Source organism: Macrobrachium rosenbergii, chromosome 24, assembly GCF_040412425.1.
Source record: "Macrobrachium rosenbergii isolate ZJJX-2024 chromosome 24, ASM4041242v1, whole genome shotgun sequence".
Classification (NCBI taxonomy): Eukaryota; Metazoa; Arthropoda; class Malacostraca; order Decapoda; family Palaemonidae; genus Macrobrachium; species Macrobrachium rosenbergii.
The window spans coordinates 22090530-22113130 of NC_089764.1; the positions used below are offsets into that span (position 1 = coordinate 22090530).

General features: G+C 39.5%; 1 protein-coding gene across 3 annotated transcripts in view; it reads left to right on the forward strand.

The window, feature by feature from the left end:
- The window catches only part of LOC136851924 (cysteine-rich with EGF-like domain protein 2), a 66486-nt gene that overhangs the window by 15398 nt on the left and 28487 nt on the right, over positions 1-22601 (forward strand). For all 3 annotated transcript variants that reach the window (XM_067126285.1, XM_067126284.1, XM_067126283.1), the window contains exon 4: positions 14553-14750. In XM_067126285.1, the coding sequence (XP_066982386.1) occupies positions 14553-14750 (198 nt within the window). The remainder of the gene's footprint in view (positions 1-14552; positions 14751-22601) is intronic.

A 22601-nucleotide genomic window follows, 5' to 3' on the forward strand; every position in this document is an offset into this window, starting at 1 on the left:
TGAGATAGGATCAGGAGGTCTTCCTCCAGAAGTGGTAGAGTGGAGTGTTAGTGTTTTCACCTGTTAACCCTCCTGTAGACGTGGCTCTTCCTAACCTGTGGTGTTGCCCCTAACCTGGGGTTGTGTCTGCGGATGGTGATGCCCGCAAGCGTTATTATGTCTTCCATTAGTACCTTGGAAGCTAATATGCTCGCTCTTCAAGTGCTGTGAAGTGCAGTGATAGTGTCCCGTCCTAGTGTTGTGGAGGGCGTCAGATCGGCGTGCGCCTCTGGAGTCTAGACCTCTGGCCGGACTCCAGGACTCAGGGTGGGCAAGTGAAGAAAGCCACTTAAGAGAGATTCTGCCCGGACCCCCACCGATCTGGCGTCCCTTGTGTCTGATGGCGCTTCCCAGGCTGCCAAGGATCGTTATAGGGCACGAATCATGAGATTGCTTCTCTTTGATTCCTCCTCCCAGCGTCGGAATGGAAATCTCGGGATTCTCGCCCAACTGAAGCTTCAAAGAAGGGGCGCTTCGTCCCTTTTCGTGGCGCTCTTCGCTCTTCTCCGGAGGATTTTAGCGCCATCCACCGCCAGAAGAGGACAGGACGATAAATGGGACGATGGCCGCTTTTGAAAGCGCTCGCTCGCTCCCAGAAAGAAGGCTGTTGCTTCCCCTGTGAGGAAAGGAAGAGGCGTCCTACCTTCCTCTTCTTCTCATAGGATCAGTCATTCTCCTGAGGAGGAATCTTCTCCTACTCGTAAGCTGCTCCTAGACATGCAGGAGCAGTTGGCTTCGTTAATGGCCCAGAAAGGAGACTGATGTGTAAGTCGTCGGAAGGATTCCCGGCTACGATCAAAGAGTCCTAAGCCTTCCCCTTCTCCTTCTCTCCGTTAAACAAATGATCTCATGCCCGCGCCGCTAAGTCCTGTTGCTCAGCGCTTCGGTCTTGGTAGGGATTATGATTTCCGGCTTTCTGATGCGCTTCATGCTGTCAGGCCAGCGGCCTAGGTCTGACGACCCTCTTGTTTCGTCATGGCGCTTCTCATGCTGCTAAGCGTGGCCTTCTCATGCTGCTCGGCAGGACTGCCTCCCTTGCTGCTCGACATGGCGCCTCCCTTGCTCAGATCATGGCGCCTCCTGGCTGCTCGACAGGGCGCCTCCTTGCAGTTCGGCAAGACGCCTCCCTTGCTGCTCGGCACGACGCCTCTCTTGCTGCGAGGCATGACGCCTCCCTCGCTGCTCGCTCTCACCAGGACTCTCGTCGGATCGTTCGTCAAGAAGCTCGTCGGGATTCTCGTCAGGACGCTCGTCGAGACTCTCATTTTGACTCTTCTGCTCGAGACTTTCGCGACCCCTCTCGGACTTCTTCCAAGCAGAAGTCCCTTTTGCATGTTGGTCTGCAAGGACTTCGTCCTCCCGGTTCTTCTCCTGCCTTCAGTTGCTCCTGTGGAAGAAGGAGAGGCTTTCTTGCGCCGGATCCCTGCAGTTGAGGATCAGTCCTCTTGCTGTTTGGCTTCTGCAGATACCAGAGTCTTAACTGGGCTGCTGAAAGACTTGTTTGGGGACAAGTTTCAACCCTCTGCTCCTCGCCCTCCCCCCTCGCAGCTAACCTCGTCTAAGTCACAAAAGTCTTCTGGTTTTGTGAAGATGGCGACGTCTCTCTCTACGAAGAGGGCCTTTAACAAGGTTCAGGAGTGGATGGACTCCAGGAAGGCTCAGTGCAAGACTTCTTTCGCCCTGCCTCCATCAAGATTGAGTGGAAAAGCAGGAATTTGGTACGAGACAGGAGAGGAGGTTGGTTGGAGAGTTCCTTCCTCTTCCCAAGAGAGATTTGCCAGCCATGTGGGGCGCTCCCAGAAGGTCTCTCCTTTGTCTTCATGAAAGGTGTCCTGGTCTTTATCTGAGACGATCACCATCTAGAAAGGCCTATTCAGGTCTTTAGAAGTTTTTAACTTTTTTGGACTGGTGCATAAGTCCTGGACTTGCAGGCTCATCAGCCTGACTCCATTAGCCTGGGAGATTTGTTTAGTGTCCTATCCTGTATGGACAAGGCGGTTAGGGATGGCTCCGAAAAACTATTTCTGCCCATTTCTGTGCGGGGCTTTTAAAGAAAGAGCCATTTACTGCAACTTCACGGCCCGAAATCGGTCTCTCCTACTCAGAAGCTTAGGGTGTTGTTAAGCTCCTTTCTAATATCTTGCCCAACCCTTAGTCGAGATATGGCCTCCACATTGCAGAAGGCTACTCAGTTCAGGGCCTCTGTTTGATCTTCTAGGCGTCCTGCAGCCTTCGACTTCTTCCCTTGGGCGGGCATGGGTTCAGAAGCCCTTTCGTGGAGGACCCTCCTCTAGATCGATCCTTTAGGAAGAGGTCCTCAAGTAGAGCCCCTTCTAAGACCAGGGGCAAGAAATGACTCCGTAGACCTTCAGACACCGGTAGGAGCCAGGCTCCTTTCTTTTGCAAGAGCCTGGAGAGAGAGAGGGACGGACAGCTGGTCCCTCCAAGTCATCGAAAAGGGATACAAGATCCCATTCCTCGTATTGCCTCCATTAAGTACGATTCCCATAGATCTGTCGCCATCCTATCATCAGGAGAAACAGCAGATTCTCTTCGACCTGCTCGAGCAAATGCTCGAGAAGAGAACTGTGGAGCAAGTCTCGGTTACAATCCCGGGCTTTACAACAGGCTGTTTCTGGTTCGGGTAGTCAGGGGATGGAGACCGGTTCTGGGCGTCAGCAAGTTGAACCATTTAGGATTTCTGAAGGAAAGTTACGTAATGGAGGCGTCCCAGTCGGTGGTCATGGGGCCCGTTTCTGGGCAGGCGACTGGATGGTTTCTCTCGATCTCCAGGGCCTTCCTATTTTCACGTCCTATACATCCTCTATCGAAATACCTGAGATTTGTCCTGCGGACAGGTATTCCAGTTCAGGGCCCGCTGGCAGACTCCAGCACAGCTCCTGATAATTCTTTACCCGATCTTAATGAGGAATGTTGCGAGATGAAGCCGCCTTGGAGGAATAGAGTCTCTCTTTATTTGGACGGTGGCTCATTGACCTCATCAATGACAAGGTGTCTGGAGTGAGGATCTCCACCACGACTTTGACCTTGTAAGTCCCTGGGACTTCTGGTGAATTCGAAAAGTCCCATCTGACCCGACTCAGTCCGCCGTTTATCTGAGGATTCAGATGGATTCAGTGGCACCGAGCATTTCCGTCTCCAAGAAAGACAACTTCAGTGTTTAGAAAAGTTTCAGCCTTCCTGAGGGAAAGAAACATGCTCGGTGAGGAATGGATGAGTCTGCTGGGGACCATTTCATCACTGGAGAAGTTTGTTTCCCTAAGAGGAGACTGCACCTCGAAAAGACACGAAAAACGATTCTTCCTTGCAGAGAACTGGCGCGACAAGGAGAATCTGGAAGCTCTCTCTGAATCTCTCGCCAAAGATGAAATCACCGCCGGTGGTGGCTCGATCCATCGAAGTTGGCAGAAGGCCTTTCTCTCAAACTTCAGAACCCGACCTAATAGTGTTGTTTTCCGGCGCGTCCGTTGAGTGGGGAGCAGCACTGGGGAGGAAGAAGTGCTCCGGGCACCTGGAGGGAACAGGTGTCCTGGCACATAAACCTCAAGGGGTGGGCGATTCAGTTGGCCCTTCTTTTTCTCCGGTAGTCACGAACCGAGTTGTAGATCCAACTCGGACAACACCACGGCCCTTTCATACCTCCAAGAAACGGGAGGAACTCACTCGGTCAGACCGCCTTAGCAGGGCATCCTTCTGTGGGCTCCAGGCCGAAATATTCACGATCCTCCGAGGTTTGTTGCGGGCGTGAAGAGCGTCGTGCGGATCTTCTAAGTCGACAGCGACAACTGCTCGGCCGAATGGATCCACTACACCAAGAGGTGTGTCAGGACTGTGGAAGCTTTGGGGCGATCCTTGGTAGATCTCTTAACCTCCAAGGCGAAGAGACTTCCTCTTCCTGCTCCCCTGTTCTCGACCCAGGAGCTCTCTCAGTGGATGCTCTTCTTTGGGATTGGTCGGGGATGGGCGTGTATGCCTTTCCCCGTACAAGATCATCAGTCATCAGAAAGTTTGCGTCGTCGGAAGGGACGAGATGACGTTGTCGCCCCATTTTGGCCTTGAGGAATGGTTCTGGGGTCATGTCCTTCCTAGTAGACTTTCGAGATCTCTGCCCATGAGAGTCGATCTATAGACAACCCCTTCGAGAGGTACCACAAAAACCTCAGCTCTGTGTCTGACTGCATTCAGACTATCAAGAAGCTGGCCAGAGTGAGAGGTTTTTCTAGACCAGTGTGCTATTGCCAGAAGCGAAGACTACTCTTCCAGCAATTTGTACAAATCGAAGTGGACCGTCTTTGGGAGATGGTGTAGAAGAAGGAGCATTTCCTCCACCACGACCTCTGTAAATCAGGAATCAGACTTCCTCTTATTTCTGAGGTGATGTGGCTTGCAGTCGACTATCAAGGGGTATGAAATGCTATCATCTGTTTTTAGGCATAGAGACTTGGATCTGTCTAACAACAGGAACCTTCCACGACTCCTATTCAGATCCTTGAAACCTCGAAAGGTGCACCAAATAGGACTCCTTCTTGGAATTTGGATGTTGTGCTACGGTTCCTAATGTCCAGTTCGTTTGAACCTCTTCGTTCTGCGTCATTGAGGAACATTACTAGGAAGACTATTTTTCTAACCGCTCTAGCAACTGCAAAGAGGGTTAGTGAACTGCAAGCCTTTGTAGTAGACATGGCTTTAAAGGGCATAACAGCGGTTTGTTCTTTAAGCGGAAACTTCTTTTTGGCAAAGTGAAAGCCCGTCTAACCCTTGGCCCAAGAGCTTCGAAATCAAGGGTATGGCTGAAATCCTTATTCAAGAGCCAGAGAGAGTCCTTTGCCCTGTTAGGGCTCTCAAAGTCTACTTAGACAAGACGAAGGAAAGTCGAGGTCCCTCAGATAGTTTATGGTGTTCATTAAAGGGCCGGACTTACCTGTGTCAAAGAATGCTCTGGCTTTCTTTCTGAGGAACACGATTAAAGAAGCCCATTCATGCTGTCAAGACACTGATTTTAAACTTCTGAAAGTCAATGCTCACGAGGTGAGGGCGGTTGCGACTTCAGTGGCTTTTCAGAAAGAATATGTCCTCCAGTAACATTCTGGGTGCCACATTTTAGTGAACAACTCTGTGTTGCCTCACACTGCTACCTGAGAGATGTAAAGGCGACATGCGAGAACTGGCTTCGCTAGGACCATCACGTTTCATGAATGCTTTCCTGGGGGCGGGGACTGACACTCATCCCATCCTATAGAAAATGGATTTGGATAGTGTTTTTATGGTTATTTAGGTCGACTGCCTGTATGGCGAGACTGTCGTTAACTTTAGTTGCGTTATCCCTAGCAGATTGGGGCTTGGTCAGTGGTTGGTTTTACTTTGCCCTCATTGTATGGTCAATATGGTCTTGTCATTGTGGTCACGCCCGTTGACAGATCATCTAGAACTCACCAGCTATACAGGTCACACACCCTTGCTGGAGACTCTAGTTAAGCAGAGCGGACTTGGGTGACAGTAATCGAGAAGTCAGCTATGCTAACAGGTAAGGAACCAAAGTATCTTTCACTACATGTAGTGTGTTTTTCAAAATCTATTCTGTCTGTACCCACCTCCAATGGTGGTATTCAGCTATATATGGATCTGGCAGGTAAGTCTCATGAACAAAATTATATTTTAATGATAAAATAAAGTTTGTTCATACTTACCTAACTTGAATATATATTCATAGTGCCCGCCCACACTCCTCAGGAGACAGTGGCACTAGAAAATCTGAATAGAAAGTTAGGAATGGTTCTGATACCACTTTTCCCAGTGAATGGAGTACTAACACTGATCTCCCACTGCGTGTGTCGTAAGTTTTGAAATTCTGTCGGACTAACAGTTAGAAGAATACAGCTATATATATATCTACAGTATGAACAAACTTTATTTTATCATTAAAATATAATTTTTATAAATGGAGTTTCTTGAGCAAGGCATTCTTGGCTGTTCACTGACTAACTAGAAAAAAGAAAATCCTGTTGGGTAGGCCCTATGAGTCACACAACTCAACCTGTGTTGGCTTGTCCACTGTTTTCAGCTGCAATAGTGCTGAGTTGTCACTATGTACTCTCCTGTTTTTATGCTTAGATTTTATCTTTGTGCATGCCAAGTTTGCATTATATTCTTGTGTTTCTGCTGCAATATGTTACCATCATTTACCGGTGCCCCTCCTGTAGACTAGTGATTGCAGAATTTATTTAAATTTATCAGAATTTGTAGGTCGAGGTTGTAGTAGTGTGCTTTCTCTGTTCGCGCTGTGTGAGCCACGTGGTTAACCTCCTTTGTCTGTGTGCTTGGTGTGTGTCCTACTTGTTTAGTGTTGCCCTAGGTGTATTAATATGGCTACCATGGAGTAGAGTAAGCTTGAATTTTGGTGTTGGGTGGGCAAAGGCAAGCCATGAAGCAAATTTATGTCCCTGTAGAAGTAGATCCACTCTTTGTTCCTTCACAAATACAAACCTGAAGGTCATTACTTAGGATTTACCTTGCGAACATGAACTGGAGCGGTTGTTAACTTTCTTCCAAAAGTCAGCTGGCAGAGGAAGACCCTCTTCCAAAAGTCAGCTAGCAGAGGAAGATCCCCAGATCCCAACCCCTTGTTGAGGTGGGGGGTGGAGAGGGGCTTAGGGCCCTGCTGTAGAGATGGAATTCACTGTTGTGCCATCCATCTCTGCAGTGGGTTCAGCCAAACATTGTGAATCCTTCATTCTTTTACTCTTCGCTTTACATGTATTAAGTTTTCTTGCTTCCCTCTTGCTCTGTCATTAACAGCATTTGCATATCACTGAAATATGGAACATACTGCTCTTATTACTTAGATGGAGGGTGGAGGTGGACAGCATGCCTCTCCACCTGAAAAACTGGAGTACCCAACGTGATAAATCAAGGTGAAACTCTTATGTTAAACCATGCCCTCAGTGCTGGGTCCAATCTCAATGGACTGATGACCCCTAAGACACTGAGGGTATGGTATACAGCATATCCAGGTGAGGATCCCAGAGCAGTTACCACTGTGGGTAACTACTGTGGGTAAAAATATTGCTCCTCCCCCTGTTGGGCCTCCCTGGTGAGAGGGACCTCATCCTGGATGAATTTGTGATTATCCATTTATGAATACTAATGCAAACCTCCCTACAACTTCTGGCATGGCAGTGGATGACTCTGAAGGAAACTCAATTCTTATAAATAAAGGTGTTGATACACTAGTACAGTCCTGTACCATATAGAAAGCCTACAACAACTAAATACAAACAAGACCCACCTTGACACAGTATTTTTCTAATGCCACCATTCAAAAAAAGGTCTGGCTGAAATCTAGAGTCAATTGGGATCACATTAGTGAAGTTTTTCAGGCATTAATATTTCAGATGCTATGCTGTATTAGATCCTGAACCCAAGACGTTAAATGAAATGCTGATGGCTATTTTAATAAGGTATGTCCCTAGAAAGGTGATCAAATTCAGGACAAATGACCAGCCATGGTTTGATGATGCATGTACAGTAGATGAGCTTACCATGACAGACAAACCAAATTCAACACATGAAGACAAAATCTTTCAAATGATAATTACACTATTTTTGTTGAGCCTCACTGTGCTGTGAATAGAACTTATCATACAGCTGAGAGGAATTACAATATTCCCTGAAGGAGGAAACTTGAAAGGAATTGCTCACCCTCATCTGTGGTGGACCAAATTGTCATCATCTATCTTTGGGTCAAGCTCACCTTCCATTCCACCACTACTAACAGATGATGGTAGATTGGTTATTGGCCCTAGGGAAAAGGCTGAACTACATTGAGCCTCTGATGCTAAGCAATCAGCTGAGAATGTCCCTCTCCCTGATACTTGTCATCCTGAACCTATTCTTACAAGATTTGCATTTTGCTGTAGGGATGTTAAGAAAAATCTGGATAATCTTTATAGCTAGGTGGAGAAGATCCTGATGGTTTCTTCCCTTTGTTTTTTAAAAAACTTTGTATTGTAGTATGTTGTCCCCCAAGATTAGTAGATTCTATAGATTTTTATGTGGATGTAATATTTTTGCGGATGAGCACAAGCTTAGTAATACAGTGCCTGTTCCAAAGAGTGGCATATCTGTAGACTGCAGTAACTACAGGCCAATTTCTATTCTCTTGTGCTCTCCAAAGTTGCTGAAAAACTTATTTTTAAGCTATATATATGTGGAATCTAAAGTATGTTATGACAAAGTATGCATAAAAAACAGTTAGGTACTACAATGCTCTTTTAAACTGGACATAAAATTTGCAAGAGAATTATAAATTTATAATTTAGAAGAACCAATTCAATGGATTTTAGTGCTGTTTTCAATTTGAAAGATCATTTAATAATTTAAAAACTTCATTTGGAATGGGTGGATTTTTTATGCTTCCAACCCAATTTCCATGGGACTGGCAGCAGCGGTTGCTGTTGATGGGGTCAAATGAACCAAGAAGTAAAATAGAAGAGGGTATGTTCTTGGTCAAATGATATTTTGATGTATAAATAATGAAAACTCTGTTCAGGATTTTTAACAACCACCAGAAGTAGTTTAACTCTATATTCAATGAAGCCTTTAATAGACAGATTGATTAGTTGTAAGTACAGTTGATGACCTGCTTACACCAGTGATCATCTTCCAAAAAGCCATGGTTTATTGGAAAAATAATCTCAGCAAGCATGTCCCTCAATATAATATTTATAAAGCATATTGGGAGTAGCCTAGCCTTCACTATAAAGAACATCCCACCATTTGAATATTTAAATGACCCTAATGAAAGTCAGCTAAGTTTCATGTTGATTTCATTAAAAATTGACTTATGATAAAGTACAAAACCATAATCAAAAAACAAGATCCAACAAAACACAAACACTATGGTGGTCTGAAAACTAGCAGAATTAATAAAAATAAAACACCCTGTATTGGAACAATTAGATAATCTGAATAGAAAGTTCAGTAAAATAAATAAAACATTTTTCCATGATATTTTAAAAAATTATGCTTTAAACTGTACCAATAATATTGTTATTGGAACTGTGGTGGTACCATCAAAACCCTAATACAGTATAACAAAATATCTGCAAAATTTAAAAGAGAAGTAATGGATCAAGGAAGAGTCATTTCTGGAGGAAATATGACTCAGATCATTCTAATGATACTCCCAAACAAAAGTATTGGGGAAAATTTCTCGAAAATAAATGGATTACCCACTGTTAAACCACCTAGACATGCCATAATAAAGATGGGAAAAGAATACTGGACAAAAGAAATAAATCATGTATTAGGAGAAAATGTTCAAAAACTAATGATATCTTTTAAATTTTCAGGTTTTTCTTTTTTTTATTCAAATCTTTATGATTTCAAGTAGGAATAAATTTTGAGAAAATTTGCCCCTTCATGATTTTTTTCACTGAGAAATGACTACTAGAACCTTACTGTGACAACCTTTCATATTTTCCAAGACAAAATTGTAGTTTAATTACAAAACCCTATTAAAATACAAAGGTAAAAAAATTAAATATCAAGGGTTTTCTTGTGTTTAAACTCCCTCAAAATGTGGAAGTTGGTCAGTGTTTTTAGAAACTTTTAAAAATATCAGAACTCAAGTTAGAAAATTGTTTATGGAGCAGACATTCTACAACTGAAATGTCATTTCCTCAGATAAATGAAAAGACATGGTTTATGTAGTGACAAAAAAAATTTAGATGAGCATTTTAATAAAAAATATAGATATATAATTTTAATAAAAATAAAAAAACATGAAACAATAGACAATATTCAGTATATATTGTACTTCCTGAAAATAATATTGAGCCAGTTGAAAAGCTCTGTTGGACTCAATTAAAAAATCTGCCCTGGAAGTACAGGATTGTTTTGAAAGATCTGCCATTAAACACATGAATAAGCAAGTATTAAAAATCACAAAAATAAAATTTGAATCAAGATCTACCTCAAAAAATTAAAATTTTGATGAGCCAAACCAGATATAAGACCATAACCCCAAACCTGGAAAAGTGTCAAAATTGTAAAATATGGACAAGCAGTTAAAAATAGACCAAATTTCTTTAACAAGTTGTTGTGGATCTGAAAATTACTAGACACAATGGAAATGCAGTAACATGCCAAAGTGTATAAACTTGGAAGAAAATAAAATTTTTTCTACTATATATCACTTTGCAGGCTAAAAATGTTACAGAAAGAACTGGAATGTCTATAAAAGAAGCTAAATTAGAATTGAACAGATGAGAGGAATTAAAACATCCATCTAAGAAACGTACATATTCTTCAAAAACAAAAACCAATAATGAAACAAAATATGCATACAATAAATAGTGGAGTAAGAAAATTAAATCTCAAGTGGAAATTAATACCTTAGGTAAAAACTAAAATGGTAAAGAATAAATCGCACTTTCAGGTGGGATGGATATGTATTTTCAACTCATTTCCATGAAAATGGTGTTTCTCAAAGAAGCATCAGGAGTGGCACACAGTAGTAACAGGGGTAGGTAAATGATATCTGTAAACTAAAAGATAAAAAGGCCTTTGTATATGGATGACTTTGAAACCAACTATTATTCAGACACCTGTTAAAAAAGATAAAGGATGTGAAAAAGAACAAAAACAAATATAAGTTAAAAATATAACTTTAATAAAAAATAGTAAATGAATGGGATATCTGTAAACACTGAAATGATTATGTCAACAAAAGACTCAATCTCCAGTAATTGGTACAAAAATAAAAAGTGAAAAAAAGTATAAGATAATAGATGTGGATGTAATGATTGTTTCTTGAATCATGCAATAATAAAAAAACAACAAAAGATGTCTTAACAAACATTATAAGAAATTTTGGCTTGGCATCAGAAAAAAGAAACCACAGATTTGAGTATCCATAAAAAGGTTGAATATGTTCGAGCAGCTTTTATCATATAAAGGCTAGCAAATGAATGTCTAAGTAAAGAATTAGAAAAAAAGTTGATAATACAAAAGATAAAAAAACTCATTTCTAACATAATAATTTTCAATAGCTGTATTATACAATGGAACATAAATGGTCCCATTGCTAAGTAACCAGATTACACTTAGGAGAAATACAAATATTTTTAAAAGAATATGAACCAATGATATTATGTTTAAACATGTCAGTGGTCAACAATATCAACAATAGTTTAATTAACTTAGCTCTACATCTAGAACTAGTAACAATGAAGAGTGCTTTGAGAATACTGCTAGACAAATGTTCTCCAACAAAAACTTATTATGATTAAGAGATGTGTAAAAAAATCACCTGCAAATATCCCAATTAGAGCTAATAAAAAACGATAATTATGTAATTTATAATTTAAACAACTGTATAAAAATTATGACATTGATAAAATTAAAGAATTATTTAATAATGCCATAAAACCTACATTAGTACCCAGTAGATGATATTTTAATCATAACCCAATATGGGACTGTAATTATACAACCTCAAATAAACCATAGGTAAAATACAAGAATTCATAGATTGAATATACATGTGCTGTGTAAATGATAATTCAGCAATATTTTCAAAAACAATGGATTTTCTTCACAGTAGATTTATATGCTGCAGTGTCCAACAAGACAAAGTAGTACAGTTGGATTGGAATACAGATAATGCCTCAGTGATGATTTCCCTGATGATTAATTTCATTATTACAAAAAAAATAATTAAACCAAGCATGTCATTTAATATAACATTTATAAAGCAGATTGGGAGAAGCGATATGAATTCCACACTAGGAATATCCACTATTTGAATATTTAAATGACCATACAACAAATAAGTTTCTTGTTTTCATTAAAATGCTGCTGATAAAGCAATAATGGAAAAAATCTCATTAACAAAAAACAAAGTTGGTGGTCTGAAAAACCATGTTAATAAAATTAACATCAAATTAGAAGAGGCTGATTAATAATTTGAAAGAAGTTAAGTAAAATAAATAAGCAAACTGATAGGCAAATTTACAAAAACTGACTATATTATTATTAGTTGACTATATTAAAACCTCTAAAAAAAATTTGCAAATTTTAAATGGGAAAATAATTCATGGAATGAAGATTTCATGGGGAAATATGTATCAATCTTCTAATAATAAAATCCCAAACAAAAAATATGGAAAAATTCAGGAAAATAAATGGTACCCATGTTAAACCACCTACACAAGTGCTGTAATAAAAGATGGAAAAGAATACTTGATTTGACAATGAACAATACAATAATGAAAATTTAGCAAAAATAAGTAGTGACAAAGAAAATAGTACCAGAATTAATAACAAAGTTTGATAACAAAGTCAAACATATATAAAAATGTCCAAAATTTAACATGGAAGAGTTAATTTGCTCTATTGAGGAAATAAATCTGCCCCTGAAGGACAATTTTGTTTGAAATTATCTCCATTTAACATTTTGGCAAAATGCCACTTTTAATGTAACCATGAGGAACTGTGTTTTAACCCCGATAAAATATAAAAAGTAAATAATAAATAATTTCTGATGAAAATATGTGGCATCTAATGAATTTTAAAACAACCCGTAAATAAAATTTTACAATTGCCTGTAAATTTTTAGTGAGTATATATGGGGAACATGAGTGTCAATGTATTTATTGTGTGTGTGTGTTCCAGTATGAGAGTGTATGCCTTTGTGCAGTTTTTAGTTTCATTTTCATTCATCACCATACCGAATGACCTATTTGGTCTGAGTGCTAGTCTTCTAGCCTAGATCTGTCATTTCATCCAAATCCTTCAGGCCAGCCCTATGAGAGCTGATAGTCAGCTCAGTGGTCTGGTTAAACTGTTTTAATAATATTGCTTTTGTATAAAAAATTGCCAATCATAGCAGTCAATATTTTGGTTTGGAAATCAATTATGTGGTAAGTTCATTTTGCCGTATTTAATTCAGTTCAGAGCACTTTTCTTGCTTCTAGTCAGTGTAAATGAATCTCTAGATACTGTACTTTATTTATATGGGACAAGGTTATTTTTCATTATATGAAGTGTTTTTAAGGTGAAATATAACTTAAATGCATCTCTGTGCGAAATTAATTTAGCTATTTTTTTTAATAGATGATGTTGGCCGTTGGGGCTTGTTTGTTCTGTGTAAAAAAATCAAGATTCCGTTCGTTATTTTCACTTGATTTCATCATAATATGAGTTTTATGTATTTTTCTGTTGGCATAAAAACAGTAGTAATATGTGTTCATTCATGCCCAGCAGTTTTGATTAAAATACTTTTCTTTCCAATTTTATTTATGGTCAAGTTTCATCCATGTTGCCAATGCATGATAATTTATAGTCATTAGCAGCTTAAACATTGTTTTCTCAGCTTCAGCTACAACTTGCAGCGTAAATTTAGCAGTATATTTCCTTACCTATCTTTTCTCCAAAGCAAATAAGGGTATATAATGTAAATATATATCAGTCCCATTCTACTTAATGTCATTTATAACATAACTACAGTAATTGTTTACTACTGTACGATGGTTGAAATACAAGCAAAACAGCTGTTGTTATCTGATTTGGTTATTAGCAAAACAGCACTTTCTTTTTCTGTTGTTTATGGCTACACATTTATGCAAGAGTATAATGTTACTGACAATACTTTTATCATCCTCTTTTACGTTTTTTAACTAGAAGATGGGATAAAGAGATGAAGGAAAAGAAGTTGGTCTATTGTAATTTGGTCTCTCTCGCTGCCTGATTGTACGCTGCTGCCTGTGCCTGGCTGCTTGCGCGAAATTCAAAAATATTTTTGTAAATATTGTTGTATCAGTATTAATTGCTAACCCCATTGCAAAATCAAGTTATCGTAAGGCGAATTATCATAACTCAAGCACTACCTGTAGTGACCTGAGACAGTGAGGGTACCTTTCTGGGAAACTCGGCCACCACCGGGGCATGCCCACTTGCAGTCGCAAGGGAGAGATCATTTTCCCTCCTAAGAGTGAGGCTTTGTTTATGGAAGCCTAGGTTTGTATTCATATAGGAAATAAGTGAATTTTAAAAGTAATTTCTATTTTTCCAGGATACGAACCATAGCTTTCATGAAGGAATTTACCATCCTCTGCCACCCAGGGTTCAGAGGTCTTTTCATTTATAACCAGTCTTTTCAATCTTTTAATCATAAAGATTGGGTAAAGGGAACAGTTTGGCTGATCTTTGCAGTGGATGAGCTAGGCTGATGCAGGTCATGTTACTCATAGTCCTATCAGTTAGGATTTTTTTTTTCCCGTTAGCCAGTGACAGATGAAGTGCACCTTTCATGAGAAATTGCATTTGTGAAAGCTATGGTTTGTGTCTTAGGAAAAATAAAAAGTTATTTTTAAAAATGTCTTATTTTATAAGTTCAGTTTTTTCCTCTAACAACAGTCCTTTGAATGAACTTGAGTTTATAACAGTTATAGTTTTGGTATTTTCATCTTATGATTGATCTTTTCTTTCAGTGTGAGTCTAGCGCAGAAGAGCATGAGGGTCTCTTGGAAGATTGGTGGTTCCGAGAGCAAGAAAAAGAACCAGACCTTCATGCATGGCTGTGCATTGAAAAGTTGAGAGTATGTTGTCCTCCTAATCATTATGGCCCCCAGTGTCTTCCCTGTAAAGGAGGAACTGAGAGCCCTTGTGGAGGCAATGGGAAATGCAAGGTAAGATCTACTTTTAATGCTTATAAGTAGTTGTGCAATGATGTTTTAGTAGCTTTTATAAAATCTTTTTATATACCATAGAAATTTTTCATGAAACTATAAATTCAGTATTACAGTAACCCATTCATAGCGATAATTTCAGTTTGTTCCTACACAAATACAAACCTTCAATCTTTACATAGGATTTAGCCTGCAAGCACGAGCTGGAATGGCCTCTTAACTTTCAGACAAGGTCGTTAACTACTGACAATAGTGTTGAAGCCCCACCCACTCATCAGTCTGTACTCCACTTTGCTTTTGGTTGATGTCGTGTGAAGATGTCTCTGCGCTTCTCTACCCGACTGCCAATTGCTTTCTGTTCAATGTTTTTTTACTTGAAGTATATTTGTGGAATTGTTGTTTGGTTTTATGTACCGGGTGTTTCAAAATTAGAGCCCCCTCCACAGAACAAATGGAAAGTTATGAAGTTTTCTGCTATAGCCTGTCTCCAAGTACATTATTTTAAGTTTCTATTAAGCTATTTTTCATTTTACATTTCTTGTATTTTCAGATTGAGTGACGGAGTTAGATACAGCCATGGCTAATGACTCGGAGAAAATCAGATGGATTGACCAAATCCGGGCTATAACCTTCAGAGAGGCCAGGGATGCTGGCGCATCCTTCATTTCACATTCCTGGATAGCTAAATACATTAAAAGAGATGAATCCTTTGTTAAAACAAACTGGAACAAAAATTCACATGACTGTCATTGCGAAAAGAGTGAGAATCTTGGAAGGCCTGAAGTCCTTTCTCAGGAGTCAAAAGACATCATAACTGAGGCAGTGGGTAAACCAAGAAAGTCTTTATGTAAATTGGCGCTTGAACTAGAAACAAAAAGGGGAAAGAAGAGAGGTTATAGTGCTGTATATCGTGAGTTGAAAAAATCTGGTATCAAGCCATTTCATGTTATCAGCAAGCTCAACATCACTCAACAACAGAGAGAAGACTGTGCATGGTTTTGTGGTTCATTTTCTTAAAGATTGGGATGAAGCTGACTTTCTCCATGTTGCCACATCAGATGAATTCTTCATTTACACAGTCAGAGAGCCAAATAATAAAAATGACATCATTTGGGCTGCAAAGTTGGATGATATCAGCGATGACGTGCGCTATCGCCAAGTTATGAAATTTCCTGAATGTTTGGGAATTTTTCTCTGTTTCACAGCCAAACAGTTAATGTGGATCATCAAAGAAAAAGGACAGTCATGGAATGGCGAATACTTCAGAGAAACTGTGCTTACTGGTGGAGTATGTCCTTTCCTCAAAGATCCTGAAAATGTGTTATCTGTTGAAGAAGTCACATTTTTGCATGATAAGGCACCATGTTTCAAGGCTCTTCAGACACAGGAGCTGCTTTGAAACAGTGGTATCGATTTCTTTTCGTCAAGTGAATTTCCAGGTAGCTCCCCTGACCTTAATGTGTGTGAAAACATTGATAGTAACTTAAAGGATCGTGTTGAAGCGCGCACAGTGAACTATGATGGTATACCAAGCCTCGACGACCTGCGAAGAGAGGTGACGGAAGTGCTCAGGGAAATGGAGTTTGAGTCTCGGCTTTTTTGCGATTTGCTGAAATCATACCCTCAAGAATGCAGGCTGTGGTACAGGCAGATGGAGGCCACACAAAATATTAAATACTCAGAGAGAAACTTAAATAAATACCTGTTCTGAATTACTTTTGTTTTTGTCCAAATCAATTTTAGTTTATGCTGCAGAGGGGGGCCTCTAATTTCGAAACATCCTGTATGCAAACCCCTCAATCCATTAGACTTTGGTGTCAGCAGGGTTTATGTGCTGTCTAGATGTGGACATTTATGTCCAGTGTTTTTGAGCTTCATGAAGCCAGCTCCCAAGAGCCTCTTAGCCTTCCAGTGCCTGGAGTGAGTCACTGGTGTCAAGCGAAGATGGAGGACTCCCAGTTTTTTTGTGCTTGATGACATTGTTTTTTTAGTTTTGTTCTTTTTTGAATGCCTGGCTCCGGTTTTCTAGTGACCATTGAGATGTTTTCCTAGCACCAATTCTTCCAGCAGTCTCCCACTTTGAAATCTCAAAAGAGCATTCTTCTGCATATAGATACTGTTACTTTCAGCCTACCAGGCACCACCTCCATGACCTCAGGACATGTTGAGAGAATGTCCTGTTCTGATAAGGACTTTATGTCTGTTTCAGCTTCATGAAGAAACCTCCCTCCTCTTATGCATTGCCTAGACTTTGTCTTTTCCAGTCCTGTCCTGTGTGGGTTTACATGATTGAGATGTTTTGTTATAGATTTCCACTCTACTTTGAAATCTCAAAAGGTGTTCCATTACTGTTAAAGAGTCCGGTGTTGGCAGCACATAGTTGAGATGGTTGTTCTGAGAAGGACTTGTCTCAGTTTCCAAACCTGTAGTTGTCCTGTGCCTAATCTAATGTGTTTTCCACATGTCTTTTTCCTTTAGAATGACATGAGTGAGTCCAGAATAGAGATGCTCTAATGTCCAGACAATCCGGCTGTCAAAGAGTCAAATCTCCAAGTCCACATTTGGATGAAGACCTGAGGTTATGTAAGTTCCCCTGTCCATGTCCATATACCGGAAATCTGCATGGAGTATCTCCCCATTTTCCTCTTAGAATAGAAGGTGCTTCTAGTGCTAGACAATCTGTCATCAAATCTCCAGGACATTTGGATGAAACCTTCTCTTGAGCCTCACTCCTCTAGCATTTGACTTCATGTCTTAGAACATCAATCTTTACCTGGACAACTGACTTCTGGACACTTTTGTTTATCCCCTTAGCCCCAAATTAGGTCGGACCTACAATCAATGGCTGTCCAAACGTGAACCTTTGGAAGGGAAGTTCCTTCATACTATGAGCCCAGACCTAGTTTTCCCTTCAGATGCCTAGGATTTGGGTTGGGGAGCCTGCTTGGGGAATGGTAGTTTCTGGGACGTGGCCCTTGGAAGAACATAATATTCTCAACTCAGTCAGATAGCTGAAAGCTTTTCACTTACAGCTTCAGAGCTTATTGACCTTATTGACCCTGTTTCATACCTAGCCTCTGGTAATCTTGTTACAAGACCACAGTCCTAAGTATATTCTTATCTTTGTCAGAGAGCTGAAAGCTTTTTGCTTACAGCTTTAATGCTTCCCGACCCTATTTCACACCTAGACTGTGGTAATCTTGTTTTCAAGACCACAGTCCTTAACCATATGGAGACAGAAACCGTCAGAAGCATGTTTTTCCTGAGGCAGAACCTTGGATCTCTCTCTCTCTCTCTCTAAGGGACTCTGATTTTGGCCTGGTTCTCTCCAGGAACCTTTGCCTTCTCTTTTTGTTCTCTCACGCCCTCCCTCTTGCTCAACAAACGATGCTGTAAGTTAGGCTCTCCTTTATGCCCTTCTGCATTCCAACTCTCAAAGGAAGGGCTGAGCAAGTTTCTGCTCATTGCAATGTGAACCCTCTTTGTTTGGAACCATGAATGATGGGTCTCTCTCCAGATATGATTGTTGGTGGACTCTCCATGCCTCCTTCTACAATCCATATCTCTCTCTCAACCTCACTTCAAAAGATACCACTAAGGATGGGCCGCAATTTTCTCGGACAGATTTACAGACTGTCTGGGAGCTTGCCTGGAAGAAGTAATTTTTCAAGACTGACTGTAGAAACTGGTGCAAGATGCAGATGTCAGTCTTCTTGCCAAGTACCGTACTCCAATCTTAGTGGGCAGTCTTCCAACGATGATGTAATGGTTATAACATCTCGTCTGTGATTTCCTCTGTAGCTCAGATAGCAGCATTCCTCCTATACCTGAGGACTGCCAAGGGGGCTCTCTTCTTCCACCTTCAAGAGGCATAAAGCAATGCTAGGCTTACTATGTAAACATAAAGGGCTAGTTTTATCTTCTAACCAAGATCTTAGCAACCTATTAAGTCTTTGGAGACTTTCAGTGCAGAGAAGAGGGCCATCCATACCTAGGGTGGAGGTCCTGACAAGATCCTGTCTCGCCCTCTATCTATAAACACATTGTCTTTCATCTCCAGTAAACTCTGTTTTTTAGATGCACTCTCAGATTCAGGAGAGAGATTTGCCTATCTGTTAAGGGAAAGCTAAGATGCCAGAATAGCCTCTACCTCATTAGCTTTCAGACACATTATGTCACTCAGTTCCATTTGGCAATTGGCCCACTGGAAGTGTAATAGTTCTTGTCTAAATTTTTTTTCTTGAAGTCAAAATTGTAAAAAAGACATTTTTTTTTGCAGTGCCTTGGGACAATTATTAGTATACCATGGCATTGAGGAGGAAGCAAAGGGCCTATCTCTTCACCTTGCAGTAAGATTTACAGAGCCAGTTGGGTATAGTGTACCTGGAGCATGCCACTCTCAGTGGATGGATAGTTGTTTATTTTCAGTGTAGGTGACAAAATTGTTTGATTGTTTTTATTTTTTGGTAATGCGCCTAGGGCAAGGGCACTTAACGATGCTTTGTCTGCCAACGGAATACTCCTTCACTACAAAGCTCCTACTTAACCCTTTCATATCTGTATAGTTATCACATCACTTAGGGTACATGAGCCCCGATGTGTCTGGGAGCGCTCGACAGTGTGAAAAAATAATTATTTTAAAAATTCAGCAAAAATAGAATTTTATGCCAACAACGTTCATTTTGCTCTGCTTTTTTTCTAAATGTTTATATTTTATGGTGGAATATTCAGAATAAGAGTCCCAGCCCTCTAAATAGCTGTGAGTTATTTAACAAAAAAAAAAAATTCTTTACTTATTTTTATATTTTCCTGAGGAAACTATGAAAGTCAGGCTGAATTATTTTTATGAGAAAACCAACAAAATTCCCAAATATTGACTATAAAACAATGGGGCATGGTGAAAAAATTGATAAAAAGCTAAACAGGCTTACCCGGCCTATGTAAACATAAAAAATTTTTTTGAAGAGCCCTATCTCGTTTTTTTCTTCTTTGTAAACAAGATCTTAGAGGAAAAGTTGAAGAATAAAGGGAAAGTCAAGAAAAATGGCTTTGGTAGAACAGTTTCATTTTGGCGTTATAAATTGATTGAAAGGGCAAAAGTTACAACATTATTGTTCCTCAAAACTATAACAGTTAGGCGGAATGAATTATTTTTATAAGAAAGCAAAGAAAATTCTCTAAATATCGACATATAAAACAATGAAAAACGAATAAGTCCAGTTGTCTTTAATAGAAAAGTGGGTAAGAAACTCCAGTAAAATTATCTTTATTTTTTTGAAGAGCCCTCTCAGATTTTTTCAGGAAATTACTTTGTAAATATACAAAAATGTTAGAGGAAAGGTTGAGGAATAAAGAGAGTCAAGAAAAATGGCTACCTAACATTAGCTTTCATTTTGACGTTATAAGCTGTCACTCAAAAAATTTTACCGTTGTCAACATTATTGTTCCTCAAAAGCTATAACAGTTAGGTGAATGAATTATTTTTATGAGAAAGCCAACAAAAATTCTCTAAATATTATTCTGATAATGAAAAATGAGATTCAGAAACCTGCCTCAAATCCAGGCGTCTCTTATTGTGATGTACTAACGCGTTTTCCGGTTTTACAGTAAAAACTTTGTGAAAGCATGTTGGAAACTGTTCTCGATTGAGGGTATGTAAACAAAGGTGTTTCTCTTCTGGTCCCTGACTGTGGCCTGCCAGGCCTGGGATCAGTGATGTCATTGCCGAATTTTACTACGCCATGGATTTTGCATGCACAGGAGCCTAAAAATTTATAGAAAATGGGATACAGTGTTTCCTGGAGCAATCCCATTTTATAAAAAAAAAAATGTCAGTGGATGGATAGTTGCTTTTTTTTGTGAGTTTACTATGACAAAATTGTTTGATTGTTTTATACTTTTGGCGTGTCGATGCCTGAGTTACACGGTCCAAGGTATGCTTTAGCCTATGGAAACCACCAACTGTCCGAAAATAAAAAAATTTACCCTCACTACAAAAATGTCGGTAAATTTTACTTAAATTAGGGCTCAGTCAGAAAAGAAGGGGGGGTAGGGGTTATTAAATTATTAGACAATTGGACAGGAAAGTGTTAAGTAGAGGCGATCCTCAGCTATACTGCTGCGCCACTAGTAGTTAAGATGGGCACCAACCAGAGGCAGCATTCTCCTGCAATAGCTCTCTTAGCTGATAAGGAATGACAAGAATTGTTTTCCAATGCTAGCAGCTTTGTCTGTTTCAAATTCATTACGTAAATTCATGTTTTGGAATGGAATATGTCCATGTATCCCACCTCCTGTGAGTGTGGGATTCAGCTATGTAATTACTTGGTAAGTTACTTATATGAAAATATTTTTCATAATAAAATTAAATTTCATATATACTTACCTAGTAATTACAGAATCAGAGCCCGCCCTTGTCCCCTCTGATGGACATAAGGGCAGAAACAGAATGAGGTTGTCTGCTAAGTCATTCCTAGCACTCCTGTTAGTGGGCGGGACTGGTCACCTACACTAAACAATTGGAGCGCTAACTGCAAATTTTAAAATTTAAGCTGCCGCATGAATGGAAAGTATATTTATGTAATTACTTGTTAAGTACTGTATACATGGAACTTAATTTTATTATGAAAATATCATTTTCCTAACATACAAACCTAAAGTTCTTTAAATTTACATCCCACCTCAGCCACTCTTCATTCTGATACCTGGGCCAAAAGGCAAAGTGGAGTGCAGACTGACGAGTGGGTAAGGTTTCCCCTGTCATCTTTAGGTAAAGACCATGTCTGAAAGTTAAATGGCTGTTCTAGCGTGCATTTGCAAGCTTAATCTTATGTAAAGGATTAAGAAAAATACAGATTACCATACATTTCTGCGTATAAGCCAACCTTTAAATCATAAAATTCACCCCTAAAAATTGGGGGTCATCTTATACTACCATTCTAAAAATCAGACCTTGAATTCTAATTGATGATTATCGGTAGGCTAGCTTCGGCCATGGTGCGATAACCACCAACATACATGAAAAGATTCACATATGAAATAAAGTGATCACTAAAGGCAATAAAACCATTTTTACCTTATATATTTATTGGCATATCTTCATAATAAGTAGCCTATTCAAGGAATAATTTCATATTAATGAAATCAACTTTTATCTATGCGAGGCCAGCCAGCTGACAAAATGTAAATATCGAGTTATGGTTGCACTCACAGCAACCTTTATCCTTCGGTAACGTAGTGTAACTATGATAGTAATAACATTTAGGAAAACATAATATTCATTTTTCAATAAAAATTCGAGCTGTTTATAACTGTTTAGAACAATTAAGTCATATGAACGATAATTATGTACGATAACTACCATACTTTATCGTATTGTTGTTAGGGGTTGCTTATGATTGGCGATGAAACATAAACAAAGCAGTGGTTTCCCTTTTAGGCGACGTGTGTAGGAAAAACATGATTTAGAATTGACTTTGTCATTTTGTTTACTGTATATACTGATTATTGCGTGATCTCGCGCACTGTGCAACCCCAAATTTACACCCATAAGGAGTGGTTTTATTGTGTATCTCGTGTATCATGCGAGTTCCTTTTTTGAGAGACCAGATTACTATAGACAAACCTCTTTTACTTCATCTCTTTATCCTATCTTCTAGTTAAATAAGTTAAAAAAGTAAAAGCAAATAATAAAAGTATTGTTAGTTACATTATACTTGTTGAGTAAACGAGTACAGTCATAAACAACCGAACGAGAAACAACTGTTTTGCTATGAACACAGTCTAGGCTGTGGCTATGAAGAGTCGAATCGAATAACAACAGGTGTTTTACTTGCATTTCGACCATCTTAC